This window comes from Jaculus jaculus, chromosome 8 (genome assembly GCF_020740685.1).
Source record: "Jaculus jaculus isolate mJacJac1 chromosome 8, mJacJac1.mat.Y.cur, whole genome shotgun sequence".
NCBI classification, from domain to species: domain Eukaryota; kingdom Metazoa; phylum Chordata; class Mammalia; order Rodentia; family Dipodidae; genus Jaculus; species Jaculus jaculus.
This window is the reverse complement of record NC_059109.1, coordinates 1,122,387-1,137,601: the sequence shown is the minus strand read 5'-3', so window position 1 is coordinate 1,137,601 and position 15,215 is coordinate 1,122,387. Positions and strand designations below refer to the sequence as shown.

The 15,215-nt window shown below is 43.3% G+C and overlaps 1 protein-coding gene across 1 annotated transcript; it reads left to right on the top strand.

Moving 5' to 3' along the window:
* Window positions 1-213: 213 nt before the first annotated feature.
* On the top strand, window positions 214-14,976 carry LOC101599050 (tripartite motif-containing protein 26-like). The gene is made up of 7 exons (XM_004671915.2): window positions 214-654; window positions 5,297-5,392; window positions 5,600-5,830; window positions 7,069-7,091; window positions 9,940-10,058; window positions 13,071-13,103; window positions 14,309-14,976. The coding sequence occupies exons 1-7, from the start codon at window positions 214-216 to the stop codon at window positions 14,974-14,976; spliced, it is 1,611 nt and encodes a 536-aa protein (XP_004671972.1).
* Window positions 14,977-15,215: the final 239 nt, after the last annotated feature.

The window sequence follows — 15,215 nt, the reverse complement described above, 5'->3', positions numbered from 1 at the left end:
GGAATTCAACCCATGTCCAAACCTGGGTCATGAGACTTTGCAGCAAGTGCCTTAACTGCTGATGTATATCTCCAGCCTCCCATAAAATGTATTTTCTCACGGGTTTATTTTGGTGTTTATTAAACTTACAACTTCCTTTTTAATCTTCCTATCTTCTCAGAAAGTGATTCCTCATTTTGCGAAGGAACTCTCCACAGATCCTGAGCAGAGGCCATGGCAGCTGCTTTGCCTCTGAGAAACTTGGAGGATGAGGTGCTGTGCTCTATCTGCCTTGACTACTTGAAAGAACCAGTGACCATAGACTGTGGTCATGTCTTCTGCTATTCCTGCATCATTAAAGTCTGTGAATGTTCCGGGCAGCCATTATATTGTTCTCTCTGCAAAACAGCTTTTAAGAAAGAGAATATCCGCCACGTGTGGCAGATGGCCAGCTTGGTGGAGAATATCTGGAGGATGAAGATAGATCAGGACAGGCAACCCAGAGAAGACAGACCACCTGAGAAAAGAACAGAGAAGCTGTGTGGGCGACATCTAGAGAAGCTGCATTACTACTGTAAGGATGACCAGCAGATACTGTGTGTGATGTGTCGGGAATCACCAGAACACAAGCACCATGCTGCTGTTCTCCTGGAGAAGGCTGCAAAGCCTTACCGGGTAAGAATCACTTGGACCCTGGCTGTGTGCTGGTAGTCCAAGAGTTCTACCACTTCTTTAGGATAAAAGTCCAAGTTTTTTAAAACACATTTCTATTTATTTATTTTAGAGGGAGAAAGAAGCAGAGAGAGAGAGAGAGAGAGAGAGAGAGAGAGAGGGAGGGAGGGAGGGAAGGAGGGAGGGAGGGAGAGAATGGGCACGCCAGGGCCTCCAGCCACTACTGTAAACAAACTCCAGATGCATACGCCCCCTTGTGCTATGGCTTACATGGGTCTTGAACCGGGATCCTCTGCCTTTTGCAGGCAAATGCCTTGACCGCTAAGCCATTTCTCCAGCCCCAAAAGTCCAATTTTTTGTTTTGTTTTGTTTTGTTTTAGAGGTAGGGTTTCACTGTAGCCCAGGCTGACCTGGGATTCACTATGTAGTCTCAGGGTGGCTTTGCACTCAAAGCAGTCTTTCTGCCTCTGCCTCCCGAGAGTGCTGGGATTAAAAGCATGCATCAACAACACCTGGCTCAGGAAAGCACATTTGGGTTTTTTTTTGTTTTTTTGTTTTTTTGTTTTTTTTTTTTTCGAGGTAGGGTCTCACTCTGGCTCAGGCTGACCTGGAATTCACTGTGTAGTCTCAGGGTGGCCTCGAACTCTCGGCGATCCTCCTACCTCTGCCTCCCGAGTGCTGGGATTAAAGGCGTGCGCCACCACGCCCGGCAGGAAAGCACATTTGGAAGCATGCTCTATGGTGGTAATTTGAAATGTTCCCAATAGGTTGACTACTAGCCAAATTGCATATAGAAAAACTAGTGGGGATTTTTTTTTCTTTGTTTTTTTCAAGGTAGGGTTTCACTCTAGCCCAGGCTGACCTGGAATTCACTATGTAGTGTCAAGGTGACCTCCAACACACAATGATCCTCCTACCTCTGCCTCCTGAGTGTGGGATTAGAGGCACAAAGAAATGTTTCTGATATGGAGTCTTGTTATGTAGCTCAGGTTGGCCTTGAATTTAACAATCCTCCAGCTTCAGCCTCCTAAATGCTGGGTTAAGTATATGCCACTATTCCCAGCTCCTTTCTGCAGGTGTGTGTGTGTGTGTGTGTGTGTGTGTGTGTGTGTGTGTGTGTGTGTTTTGAGGCAGGGTCTCTCTGTAGCTCAGGCTGGCCTGGAACTCACTCCATAGCCCATGCTGATCTTGAACTCATGGCAGTTTGTCTACAGGTGCATACCACCATGACTGTCTGAGATTAATTTTCTAACACATAAACTCTGGGAGATAGAATCAGACCTAGTAGTTTTCCTATCTGGTATAATCTTCAGTCGATTCTAGTGATTTGATGCTTTTTTTAAAAAAACATTTTTATTGACAACTTTCATAACTATAGACAATAAGCCATGATAATTCCCTCCCCTCTCCCATTTTCCCCTTCACAGATCACTCTCCATCATATCTCCTTCCCCTCTCAATTGGTCTTTTATTTTGGTTTTAATCATTTTTACCTCCAATATGAGGGTCCTGTGTAGGTACGATCAAGCATTGCAAGGTGATGGATATCCAGGCTATTGTGTGTCTGGAAGGCTGCATTGTAAGCAGTCCTAGCCTCCTAGCCTATCTTTTGGCTGTATTTTACATTTATTATTATTATTATTAATGGGTTTTAATTTTTGTTTTTGTTTTTGAGGTAGGATTTCACCCTAGCCCAGGATGACCTGGAACTCATGGCAGTCCCACTTCTGCCTCCCAAGTGCTGAAATTAAAGGCATGCGCCACCATGCCTGGGAGTTTTATTGTTTCTATTTATGTATTTTGAGAGAGAAGGAGAGAGAAAGAGGTATATAGAGAGAATGGGCATGCTAGGACCTTCAGCTGCTGCAGCGAACTCCAGAGACATGCATTACCTTGTGCATCTGGTTTATGTGACTTCTGGGGAATCAAACCTGAGTTTTTTGGCTTTGCAAGCAAGTGCCTTAACTGCTAAGCCATCTCTCTAGCTGATCTTTTAAAAATATTTTATTTATTTATTTGAAGGAGAGAGAGAGGAAGAGGCAGATAGAATGAATGCGTCAGGGCCCCCAGCCACTGCAAATGAACTCCAGATGCATGTGCTACTTTGAGCATCTGGCTTATGTGGGTATTAGGGAATCAAACCTGGATCCTCAGGCTTCACAGGCAAGCACCTTAACTATTAAGCCATCTCTCCAGACCCGTGTGTGTGTGTGTGTGTGTGTGTGTGTGTGTGTGTGTGTGTGTGTGTATTTTTATTTGTTTTCTGAGGTAGGGTTTCACTCTTGAAATTCATTATGTAGTCTCAGGGTACCCTCAAACTCAGGTGATCCCCTATCTCTGCCTCCCTAGTGCTGGAAATAAAGGCATGTGATACCACACCCAGCTCCCTAATATATATATTTTGTTTTTTTATATTTTTAAATATTTTATTTTTATTTATTTATTTATTTGACAGAGAAAGAGGGAGAGAGAGGGAGAGAATGGGCATGCCAGGGCCTCCAGCCACTGCAAATGAACTCCAGACACATGTGGCCTCTTGTTCATTTGACTAACATGGGTCATGGGGAATCAAACCTGGGTCCTTTGGCTTTGCAGGCAGATGCCTTAACTGCTAAACCATCCCTCCAGCCCTAAAGATTTTATTTTTATTTACTTGTTAGACACAGAGGGAGAGAGTGAGAATGGGCATGCCAGGGCCTCCAGCCACTGTAAACAAATTCTAGATGTATGCACTACCATATGCATCTGGCTTACATGGGACCTGGAGAATTGAACTGGGGTCGTTAGGCTTCGAAGGGATGCATCTTAACCACTAAGCCATCTCTCCAGCCCTCCCTAAGATACATATATGTGTATATATATATTTTTTTATTTAATTTTTTTTGAGGTAGGGTCTCACTCTAGCTCAGGCTGTTCTGGAATTCACTATGTAATCTCAGGGTGGCCTTGAACTCTCAGAGATCTTCTTACCTCTGCCTCCCAAGTGCTGGGATTAAAGGTATGCACCACCACGCCCAGCTCCCTAACGTATTTTCTTAAGTTTTTTTTAATTTTTATTTATTTATTTGACAGCGACAAACAGAGGAAGAGGCAGGTAGAGAGAGAGAGAGAATGGGCGTGCCAAGGCATCCAGCCTCTGCAAACGAATTCCAGATGCGTGCATCCACTTGTGCATCTGGCTAACGTGGGTCCTGGGGAATCTAGCCTTGAACCAGGGTCCTTAGGCTTCACAGGCAAGCACTGAACCACTGAGCCATCTCTCCAGCCCTCCCTAGTGTATTTTTGAGAATACTGTATCCTGTATAAAATTTCATAGATAGGTTTTCTTTCAGAATTTTTTCAAGAAAAATACTGATCCCCCAACACACTAGCCTGTTTCCTTCTATTTATTCAGTTTGTACAATTCATTATTAACAAAAGAAATCTTAAACAGTGAGTCATGCTTTAAATAATTTGAAGTTAGCATATGTCCTGACTAAAGTATGTCCCAGAAGAGTTAATGTGATTGGAGTTTAATCCTCAGTGTGGTGAAGTTTTAAGAGGTAGAACGGAGAGGGAGGAATGGCTTAACTTTTCCTTCCTGTTTGGTGACATGAGCTCTCCCTGTCACAGGTGCTCTGGCTGCCATGATTCCTCAGTAAAGCTGCCCTGGTGCCCTTAACCTTCCAGGACAGTGACCTAGATAGACAGCCTCAGGCATTTTGTTACAGAAATAGAAAATGGATTAAAACAGCATATATACTTTTCCTCCCTTTTTTGCATAGATTTTCTATGTTACTGATTTAGCTGTACATTTTGTGGAAAAAGGACAGTGCAAATATAAAAACCATACCATGAGTCTTTTAATAGTTGTAATGATGATAATTATTTCACTTTGAAGAAACTGATCTCAGCCAACTTGGTACCACTGTGTTTCTTCATTAACTAGAATGGAAACTGTTTGCCATGCCCATTTTTGAAAGTTTTCTTAAATTGTTATTTATTATTCATTTGCAAGCAGAGAAAGAGAGAACATATGGGTGCACCAGAGTCTCTTGCCACTGCAAACAGACTCCAGATGCATGTTCCTGGTCCAGCAGGTTTTGCAAGCAAGTACCACTGTCATCTCTTCAGCCCCCATGCCCATTTTATAGTACTTAGGGCCCAATACTGATGTTATTGTAGATTGAATCTCCTTTCCCTTTTTAAATTATTTTTTAAATTTTTGCCAGTTTCCTACATACATATAACATACTTTGATCTTATTTAATCCCCCCCATTATCTTCTTTTATCCTCCTTCCACACCCACTAAAACCCTTTCCAACTAATCACCTTTCTATTTGCATGCTTTTTGTTTATGTGTACATGACCCATGGAGTTAAATTAAGGTTGCTTGCTTGAACATGGTGAGAGGTTATTTACTGGAGTATGGGCACCACACCATTATATACACCACTGAAGAGCATGGCTCCTTTCCGCAGCAACTATTAACAGCCAGAAGCTACTCTGTAGGCAGTGGGCTCTTGTGAGTCCCTCCCCATCCACAATGAAGTGGACTGTCTTATGCAGGAAACCACAGCTGCTGTGAGTTCATGAGTGTGTGTGTGCTTTTTATTGCCATCATTTTCTTCTTAACCTTTAGATTATTCTTATTTACTTCCATAGGGTAAAATTCTAAACCATCTGAAGATTCTGAAGGCAGACAGGGATAGAATTCAGAATTTTCAGTCTACAAGAGAAGATGAGATTCAGACCCTGCTGGTGAGAGGAATCGAGAGAGAGAGAGAGAGAGAGAGAGAGAGAGAGAGTGTGTGTGTGAGAGAGAGAGAGAGAGAGAGAGAGAGAGAGATATGAAGGGGAAGGTTGACTGAGGGCATGCCTGTTATGAACTTATACCCAGAAGATCTCACAAATGTTCTGGTGTTTTTCTGGCCTTGAAATATCCTTCTCTTTCTGCATTTCATGTAGACAGAGTTGCAGAACCACAGGCAAAGCATAGTGTCAGTGTTTGAACAGGGCCATCAGTTCCTGAGAGAAAAAGAACAGTACCTGCTGGACCTGCTGGTGGGGCTGGAGCAGGAGCTCATAGAAGGCAGGAGCAGCCACAGCACCAGAGGCTCAGAGGAGGTAGTGCGGCTCGGAACCCTCATTTCTGAGTTGGAGAAGAAGGTTCGGCAGCCAGCACTTGAACTTTTGCAGGTAAGAGGCCAACTAACATACAGCAGCTAAAGTGGTTTCACTCCCATTTACTGAGTTTTTGAAGAAGTCAATCACCAATCGATTTATTCTGTATTTTAAAGTTATTTATTTATTATTTATTGAGAGAGTGACTATGGGCATACCAGGGCCTCTTACCACTGCAAATGAACTCCAGATGCATGCACCACTTTGTGCATCTGGCTTTACATGGGTACTGGGGAATTGAACATGTGCTGGCAGACTTTGCAAACAAGTGTCGTCTTTCTGGTCTAGCCAGTAGATTTAAGGCCCTACACTGCAGGGGCCTCTGGTTGTTTGAAGATGTCCTCAACTAAGATTTAGCTTTTCCAGCAATGTGTGGACTCCAGTCTGTTCACAAAATGATTAGCACTGTTATTTAAATGTTTTTATTTACTTACTTAAGAGAGAGAGAGAAAGAAGAAGAGAGAGAGAAAGGCATGCCAGGGCCTCTAGCCACTGCAAATGAACTCCAGAAGCATGTGCCACCTTGTGAATCTGGCTTATATAGGTACTGGGAATTGAACCTGGGTCCTTAGGCTTTATAGGTAAGCAACTTAACCACTAAGCCATCTTTTCATCCCTAGCACTGTATTTGAGTGCTGTGATTATAGATGTATGGACCTTACTTACTCCTTCATTGTGTGATCAGGCAGAAAGAGGCTGTTGAGGTTGGCCTTGAAAAAAATGCCAAGGCTTAGATGATTGGAAAGGAGGAATTCAGCATTTTACTTGGCAGGGGAGTGGTAGGTCAGAAGCATTTTGTTTAGAAATATACAAATGAGGGCTGGAGAGATGGCTGAGCAGTTAAGGTGCTTGCCTACAAAGCCTAAGGGACCCATATTCAACTCTTCAGATGCCACGTAAGCCAGAGGCACAAGGTGACGCAAGCACATAAGGTCACATGTGCACACAAGATGGCACAGGCATCTGGAGTTCATTTGCAGTGATTGAAGGCCCTGGCATACCCACTTCTCTCTCTGTCTCTCATAAATAAATAAGTAAAGGTTTCCTGGAAAGGAGAGTCTAGAACTCAAATGGAGGAAAGGGAAGAGGAGCATGTATCCCTGTAGACCATTGCTACAGTGGATCAGAGCAGGCTCAAGCCCATCAAAGTAACTTCAGTCCTGTTATGAATTCCTTCCCCTGTGCCTGCACAAGGTCCAGTGGTACCTGAGAACATAGGTTCATTACACTGTCTCATATTCTCTTCCTTACAGGACACAAGTGACATAATAAGCAGGTAAGTGCTGCTTCTTTTTTTTTTTTTTTTGTAGAAAAAGGTTTTTTTTTTTTTTTTTATTTTTACTGGTGCATGTGAAGATATGCATACCCTGAGTGCATACATGCAAAGGCCATCTTCACTCTGTTGTCCTATTTCTCTGAGACAGAGTCTCTCACTGAACTTGGAGCTCCCCGTTTTTGGCTAGGCTGGATGACCAGGAGGCCCCAGAGAGCCTCTTGTCTCCACCTTCCCTAGCACTGGGGTTACAGGCATGCATGACAGTGCCTGGCTTTTTACATGGGTGCTGAGGTTTGAACTCAGGTCCTCATGTTTGAGCAGTAAGGGCTCTTACCTGCTGAGCCATGTACCAAGCCCCTGCAAATAATAATAATAATAATAATAACCACATGGTGTGCCTTTTGATTTTTCCTCTTTTTCTTATTTCAATTTGACCAGGACTAAAGGAGGATTATGTAAAGGAAAGAGAAGTTCTAGTATCATAAATTAAAAGTTATTCCTGGGCTGGAGAGATGGCTTAGCGGTTAAGCGCTTACCTGTGAAGCCTAAGGACCCCGGTTCGAGGCTCGGTTCCCCAGGTCCTACGTTAGCCAGATGCACAAGGGGGCGCACGCGTCTGGAGTTCGTTTGCAGTGGCTGGTAGCCCTGGCACGCCCATTCTCTCCCTCTCCCTCCCTCCCTCTCTCTCGCTCCCCCTCTCTCTCTCTCTCTCTCTCTCTCTCTCTCTCTCTCTCTCTCTCTCTCTCTCTGCCTCGTTCTCTGTCTGTTGCTCTCAAATAAATAAATTAAAATAAACCAAAAAAAAATTTTTTTTAAAAAGTTATTCCTTTGCTGGGCATGGTGGCACACGCCTTTAATCCCAGCACTTGAGAGGCAGAGGAAGGAAAACCATTGTGAGTTCGAGCCCAGCCTGGAACTACAGAGTGAAGTCCAGGTCAGCCTGGACTACAGTGAGACCCTACTTTGAAACAACAACAGCAACATAATAATAATAATAATAATGATGATGATGATGATAATGATAATAATCATAAAAGAATACTCAAGGAAAGACAAAAAAAGGCACACCTGGTAAACAGAGATGGGCTTCTCTAGTCACCTAGGAAAAAAATACACTGTTTGGGCCCTGGCCTCAACCTTGTGTTGTTTTTTTTTTTTTGTTGTTTGTTTGTTTGTTTGTTTTTGGGGTTTTTTTTTTTGAGTTTTTCGAAGTAGGGTTTCACTCTAGTTCAGGCTGACCTAGGATTCACTATGGAGTCCCAGGGTGGCCTCGAACTCACAGTGATCCTCCTACCTCTGCCTCCCAAGTGCTGGGATTAAAGGCATGCACCACCACGCCCGGCCCTTTATGTTTTTTATTTTAATTAAAAAAATTTTTAAAGTGTTTTTATTTATTTGAGGGAGAGAGAAAGAATGAGCATGCTGCCAAGGCCTTTATCCACTGCAAACGAACTCTAGATATGTGCCCCTTTGTGCATCTGGCTTACATGGGTCCTGAGGAATTGAACCTGGGTCCTTTGGCTTTGTAGGCAAGTGCCTTAACCACTAAGCCATCTCACCAGCCCTGACCTCAAACTTCTGATCATCTTACCTCCACCTCCCAAGTATTGAGATTACAAGCATGTGCCACCGTGGTCTGTTCATGTGGTACAGGGGATTGAACAATCCAAGGCTTCATGTATACTAGGCAAAAACACACACTATCAACTGAACTATGTTCCCAGCCAGTCATTTTTTGTTGTTGCATTGAGGCAGGGTATCATATTCCAGGCTTCCTTGAATTCGCAGCAATCCTCCTGCCTCAGACTCTGGAGTGCTGGAATTCTCACACCACTGGTTTGATTTTATTATGTATTTGTACTTTCATTTCCTCTACTTGCCTACTCTTTGATCTTACTCTATATTTAATGATTTCACACCTCTAATCCCACCACTCTGGTGGCTAAGGTCAGAGGATCGCTGTGAGTTTGAGGCCATTCTGAGACTATATAGTGAATTCCAGGTCAATCTGGGCTAGAGCAAGACCCTACCTTGAAGAAGGATGGAAGGAGGGAAGAAGAAAGAAGAAAGGGAGGGAAAGGGAAAAAGGAAAGAAAAGAAAATTCTGACCTTTGGACTTACATATAATCAGTGTGTATGTGTTACTAAGGCCTATGTGAACTTCAGGGCCTTGTGTATGCTAGGCAGTCTTATCTACATCCTAAGCCCTTGTTTAACTTGTGAGACCCTGGATCACTTTGTAATCTAGCTGGTCCTCAAACAGGATTCTCCTTTCTCAGCCACACAAGTGCTAGGAGTATAGGTGAATTGAGGTTTTCTGTATTGTAAATTTTTGTGATAGTCACAAGCATTTAAAAAGGTTTATTTTCTATTATCTTAGATTAGGATTTGATGTTTCCTCATGAGATTTTCCTCAGAAATTTTGTTTTGATGTTTATTTTATTTATTTACTTATTTGGGGGTTTTTTGAGGCATGGTCTTGCTCTAGCCCAGACTGACCTGGAATTCACTGCTTAGTCTCAGGGTGACCTCAAATTCACAACAATCCTCCTACCTCTCTGCCTTCCAAGTGCTAGGATTAAAGGTGTGCACCTCTACATCTGCCCCATGGATCTTTTTTCAACATAATCACAAGTGACACATGGATGGGTAGAGCATACTTGGCTCATGGCTCTTCAAAATTCTGTATTTTACTCTTTGACCCTGATGCTGGAATTGAACACTTGGAGAGGTAGTCTTAATTGTGGGCCATTCTGGTGTGTGTGTGTGTGTGTGTGTGTGTGTGTGTGGTGTTGATGTGGTAACCCTAAGAATACATGTCTTTCATTGTGTGACATTGTTTCTCTAGGTATCCACGGAAGAAGTTCTGGATTGAAAAGCCTATCATCAGTCCTGCAGTTAAAAAAAGGGCAGAAGAATTTTCTGATAAAATTCTTATTTTAGAGAAAGGACTGAGAGGATTCCATGGTAAAGGCAGTGGGTGATGAAGGGGTTCTGAGCTCAGATCCTACTTTCCCTTTCTTTCCTCCCTCCCTCCTTCCTTCCTTCTACTTGTTTATTTAAAATAATTTATTTATTTATTTATTTACAAGGAGGGGGAGAGAGAGAGAATGGGGGTACAGTAGTGCTTCCAGCCACTGCAAACAAACTCCAGATGCATGCACCACTTTGTGCAACTGGCTTTATGTGTGTACTGAGGAATCAAACCCAGGTTGTTAGACATTACAGGCAAGTTCCTTAACCACTGAGCCAGGTCAGTCCCCTTTCTTTCTTTTTTTTCCCCCCAAGGATTTTTTTGAGGCAAGCCCAACAGATTGACCTTTTTTTTTCCAATGGGGGGGTGGGGAGGGAGAAAATTGACGTGCCCGGGCCTCCAGCCACTGTAATCAAACTCTAGACGTGGGCCAACCTTGTATATATATGCTTGCATCACCATGTGCATCTGACTTACGTGGGATCTGAAGAGTCAAGCATGGGTCCTTGGACTTCACAGGCCAGTGCCTTAACCACTAGCCATCTTTTCAGCCCCTTTTGGAGGATCTTTGTTTTTGTTGTTTTTCCCCCTCAGATAGAGAGACACTGTAGCCCATGCTGAGTTCAAACTCATCATGATCCTACCTCTGCCTCCAGAATGCTGGATTTAAAGGCATATATCACCACACCAGCCCCCCCCCCCTTTTTTGGTGAGGTAGGGTCTCATTCTAGCCCAGGTTTTCAGGGGGTTTTTTTTGTTTGTTTTTTTTTTAATATCACTAGCAGTGTTCTTTATAGTAACCAAGAGCAGGAATAACCCACATATGTGACAACTGAGAGGTGTGGATACAAAAAAAAAAATTGTATTACGTATAATGGCATATTTTGTTTTTATTTTTATTTTTTTGCTAGTTAAGTACTTTTTAAAAATTTATTTAATTTTTTTGATGTTATTTTTATTTATTTATTTGAAAGTGACAGAGAGAGAAAGAGGCAGAGAGAGATAGAGAGACAGAGAGAGAATGGGCACGCCAGGGCTTCCAGCCACTGCAAACGAACTCAATGCATGCACCCCCTTGTGCATCTGGCTAACATGGGTCCTGGGGAATCAAGCCGCAAACCAGGGTCCTTAGGCTTCACAGGCAAGCGCTTAGCCACTAAGCCATCTCTCCAGCCCTGTATTTCTTCCTTTGAGAACTCTCTATTTAGCACCATAGCCCATAATGGCATATTTTAAATCAAAAAAAAGGAACAAAATTCGGACACATGCTATAAACCTGGATGAACCCTTAGGACATTTGGTTGAGTAAGCCAGTCATTAAAAAAGGACAATTGATAATCCACCATGTGAGGTTTCAAAAGTAGTGAAATTGACAGAAACAAAGTAAAGCAGTGGTTGCCAGGAGTGGGTGGAAGAGGGAGAGGAAAATGAGAAGCTGTTTAATGGGTTTCATAAGATAGAAAAGTCCTAGAACTCAATAGCATGGGGCTGGAGGGATGGCTTGGCAAGCAGTTAAGGAGTTTGCCCACAAAGCCAAAGGACCCTGGTTTGATTCCCCATGACCCACGTTAGCCAGATGCACAAGGGGGTGCACGCATCTGGAGTTCGTTTGCTGTGGCTGGAGGCCCTGGCATGCCCATTCTTTGTTTCTCTCTCCCTCTTTCTCTGTCAAATAAATAAATATCAATAGCATGTAAATATGCTTAAAAACACTGAACTTGTCAGGAGTGGTGGTGCACACCTTTAATTCCAGCACTCAGGAGGCAGAGGTAGGAGGATCACCGTGAGTTCGAGGCCATCCTGAGACTACATAGTGAATTCCAGGTCAGCCTGGGCTAGAGGGAGACCCCACCTTGAAAAACAAAAACAAAAACAAAAAAAAAAACAAAACACTGAACTTAAAAATAATAAAGATAAACCTGGCTTGGTGGCCCATGCCTTTAATCCCCAGTGGAGACAGAAATAGGAGGATCGTGATGAGTTCAAGGCCATCCTATGTCATGTGTCTTTTACCACAGTTAAAACATATTTAAACATTTAGCCAGCCGTGGTGGTGTACACCTTTAATCCCAGCACCCCAGAGGCAGAAGTAGGAGGATCACCATGAGTTCAAGGCCACCCTGAAACTACAGAGTTAATTCCAGGTCAGCCTGGACCAACCCTACCTCAAAAAAACAAAAAAAAAAAAAAATTTAAACAGTTTGGGATAATCAATCTCTAGAGTTGTGTTTGTGAGGAGAGATTTAGGGCTTCATTGATAACCAGAGAACATGGTCCAATGTATATTTTTTTTTCAAGGTATGGTCTTACTCTAGCTTAGGCTGACCTGGAATTCACTAGATAGTCTCAGGGTGGCCTCAAACTCATGGTAATCCTCTTACCTCTGCCTCCCAAGTGTGGGATTAAAGGCATGTGCCACCATGCCTGGCTCAATGTATTATTTTTAAATATATATTGTTTTATTTCCAAGGAGAGAGAGGATGAATGGGCACACCAGGGCTTCTAGCCACTACAAACTACAAATACATGTGCCACTTTTTGCATCCTGCTTTACTTGGGTCCTAGGGAATTGAACCCAGGTTGTTAGGCTTTGCAGGCAGGTACCTTAACCATTGAGCAATTTCTTCAGCCCCCCAGTGTACATTTTAAGGTTTAGAGAGGTTTTTTTTTTTTTTTTTTATTAGATTAAGAGAAGGAAGGAAAAGAAAGTAGAAAGAGCTCCTGCCATGTGGAGGGGCTAGAGAGCTGGTGTGAGAGTAGGAGAACAATTGGTCTGAGACAAGGGAAGCTTACCAGAACCTGGAAGTTAATTCCCAATGTAGTAGTCTTTAGTGAAAGCAGCAGAGACATCAGATAGATGCTGACATGGGCACCTAGCCAGCTCCGGCTATCTTCTGCACTGACTTCACTTGAGTTTTCATGGTTTCTATTACCTAAACCTAAGGGAATAGGACCTAGAAAGAAGTGTTAGAATTGCCTAATGGATTTTTCATCATTCATTTCAGGGAAATTGACGAGGGACCTGGAATATAAAACAAGTGAGTATTTGAAGGGGTGCTATACAGAGTTTTGCCTCAAAGTAAATTCCCACCCAGATTTTTGGTTTCCTCATGTAGCTCATCTCCTAAATAGGAAACTTTTGTGGTCTGTAATCTGTCCAGCTTCTCTATCTTGATTGCTCAGATTTCAAAGCCTTGAGCTTTTGGGGAAAGATGTCCCCAGCTGCAATTACTTTAGACCCCCTCTTCTTCTCCCGGGTCACTGCACTGCCTGTGTGCTTGTTTCTCCCCACATTCTCTCTTACAGATAGAGAAACTAACAATAGTGTTACCATAAGGTTGAAGGCATTCTCTGTCCTGGTCCCCAAAGGGGCGTCTGTGAGAGGCAAATGTCCTTTGACATATTTTTTTTTCTCAGTTTTTATTAACATTTTCCATGATTATAAAAAATATCCCATGGTAATATCCCCCCCCCACTTTCCCCTTTGAAATTCCATTCTCCATCATATCCCCTCCCCATCTCAATCAGTCTCTCTTTTGTTTTGATGTCATGATCTTTTCCTCCTCTTATGATGGTCTTTTGTAGGTAGTGTCAGGCACAGTGAGGTCATGGATATGCAGGCCATTTTGTGTCTGGAGGAGCATGTTGTAAGGAGTCCTACCCTTCCTTTGGCTCTCACATTCTTTCAGCCACCTCTTCCACATTAGACTCTGAGCCTTGGAAGGGTGTGATCGAGATGTTACTCAGTACTCCAGTCACTTCCTTCCAGCATTATGATACCTTCTGAGTCATCCCAAGGTCACTGCCATCTGAAAAGAGAAGATTCTCTACCCAAAGTGAGAGTAGTGTTAATATAAGGGTATAGATATTAAGAGAAGTGCTTACTGGGCAGTTTGATAAGCATAGTATATACACTTATCCAGACAGCAGCAGATGTTATACCCCTAGGGCTCATGACTACCCCTGTTTTAAGTTTTCAGTATCAGGGATGTATTCCCCCCCATGGAGTGGACCTCCAGTCCAATTGCAGGGCAGTTGGTTTCCACCATGACACATGTACCACTATTGCACCCGTTGGCTCATTTGGCCTGGCTGGCCAATTATAAGGCTTGCGGTGTCCACTGTTGAGTATCTTCACTGGTGGTATCTCTTTCTCCCATTGAACTACATGTAGAATGGCTTCTTGCAGCTTTCTGCTTTGACATATTTTTGATGTTATATCTTTATTCCTTTGTCCCCACAGTGAGAGTCATCCTGAATGCTCAGACAGCCAATGGATACCTCTTGGTGTCTCCAGATGGGAAGAGTGTGATACTCACTGACTTGTGGATGAACAGATGCCAGCATTGGCAGCAGTTTGATCCTGAGCCTGGTGTGCTAGGCAGCCAGGGCTTCACCTGGGGGAAAGTGTGCTGGGAAGTGAAAGTAGATAGGATCTGGTGGAGAGAAGAGGAGGAGGAAGAAGTAGCAAAACACAGAGGTGCAGTGTTTGGTGGAGTCTTAGGAATCACTGATGCACACAGTTCTGGATTTAGAAACGAGAGTGAAGAGTTGGAAGAACAGTGGGCTCAGGAAGATGGAATGTGGTCTAAATTCTGCTTGGTGGTGGGGGTGGCAAGGGAGTCAGTTGAGAGAAGAGGGTCTCTCACTTTCACCCCTGAGGAGGGATTCTGGACTCTGCAGCTGTCTTCAGCTGGGGTCTGGATCCGTACTGGCCCTGAGCCCTTCCAGGTCCTGTCCTACTGTCCAAGACAGATTGGCATTGCCTTGGATTATGATGGAGGAAAGGTAACCTTTACCAATGCTAGAACTCAAGAGTTTATCTATGAATTCTCATCTTCCTTCACAGGGAGAATTTTTCCTTTTCTTTTGGTTAATTGCATGAGATCCAGACTTACCCTCAAACCCTGACAGCAGACTTCCTGAGCATAGTCCTTGTTTGTTTGTTTGTTTTTCATTCATCCCTCATTCTTTTCCACCATTCCCACCTTTCCACCTTGGTTGGACTGCCTGCTGGGTTTCTGACTTCTTTAGCTGACTGGCACGGCAAGGCCGTCAGGGGTAACTTGCCCTCTACTTTTTCCTCTAAAATAGGAATGATAGTGCTTGGTTTGTTTCATTAGACAAGCAAGGGTTTTTAAATCTCTTTA

Coding starts and splice junctions, on each gene's coding strand:
- LOC101599050 (XM_004671915.2), top strand. CDS start 214: ATGGCAGCTGCTTTGCCTCTGAGAAACTTGGAGGATGAGGTGCTGTGC. Junction 5,393..5,599: donor ATGAGATTCAGACCCTGCTG/GTGAGAGGAATC, acceptor CATTTCATGTAG/ACAGAGTTGCAGAACCACAG. Junction 13,104..14,308: donor GGACCTGGAATATAAAACAA/GTGAGTATTTGA, acceptor TTGTCCCCACAG/TGAGAGTCATCCTGAATGCT.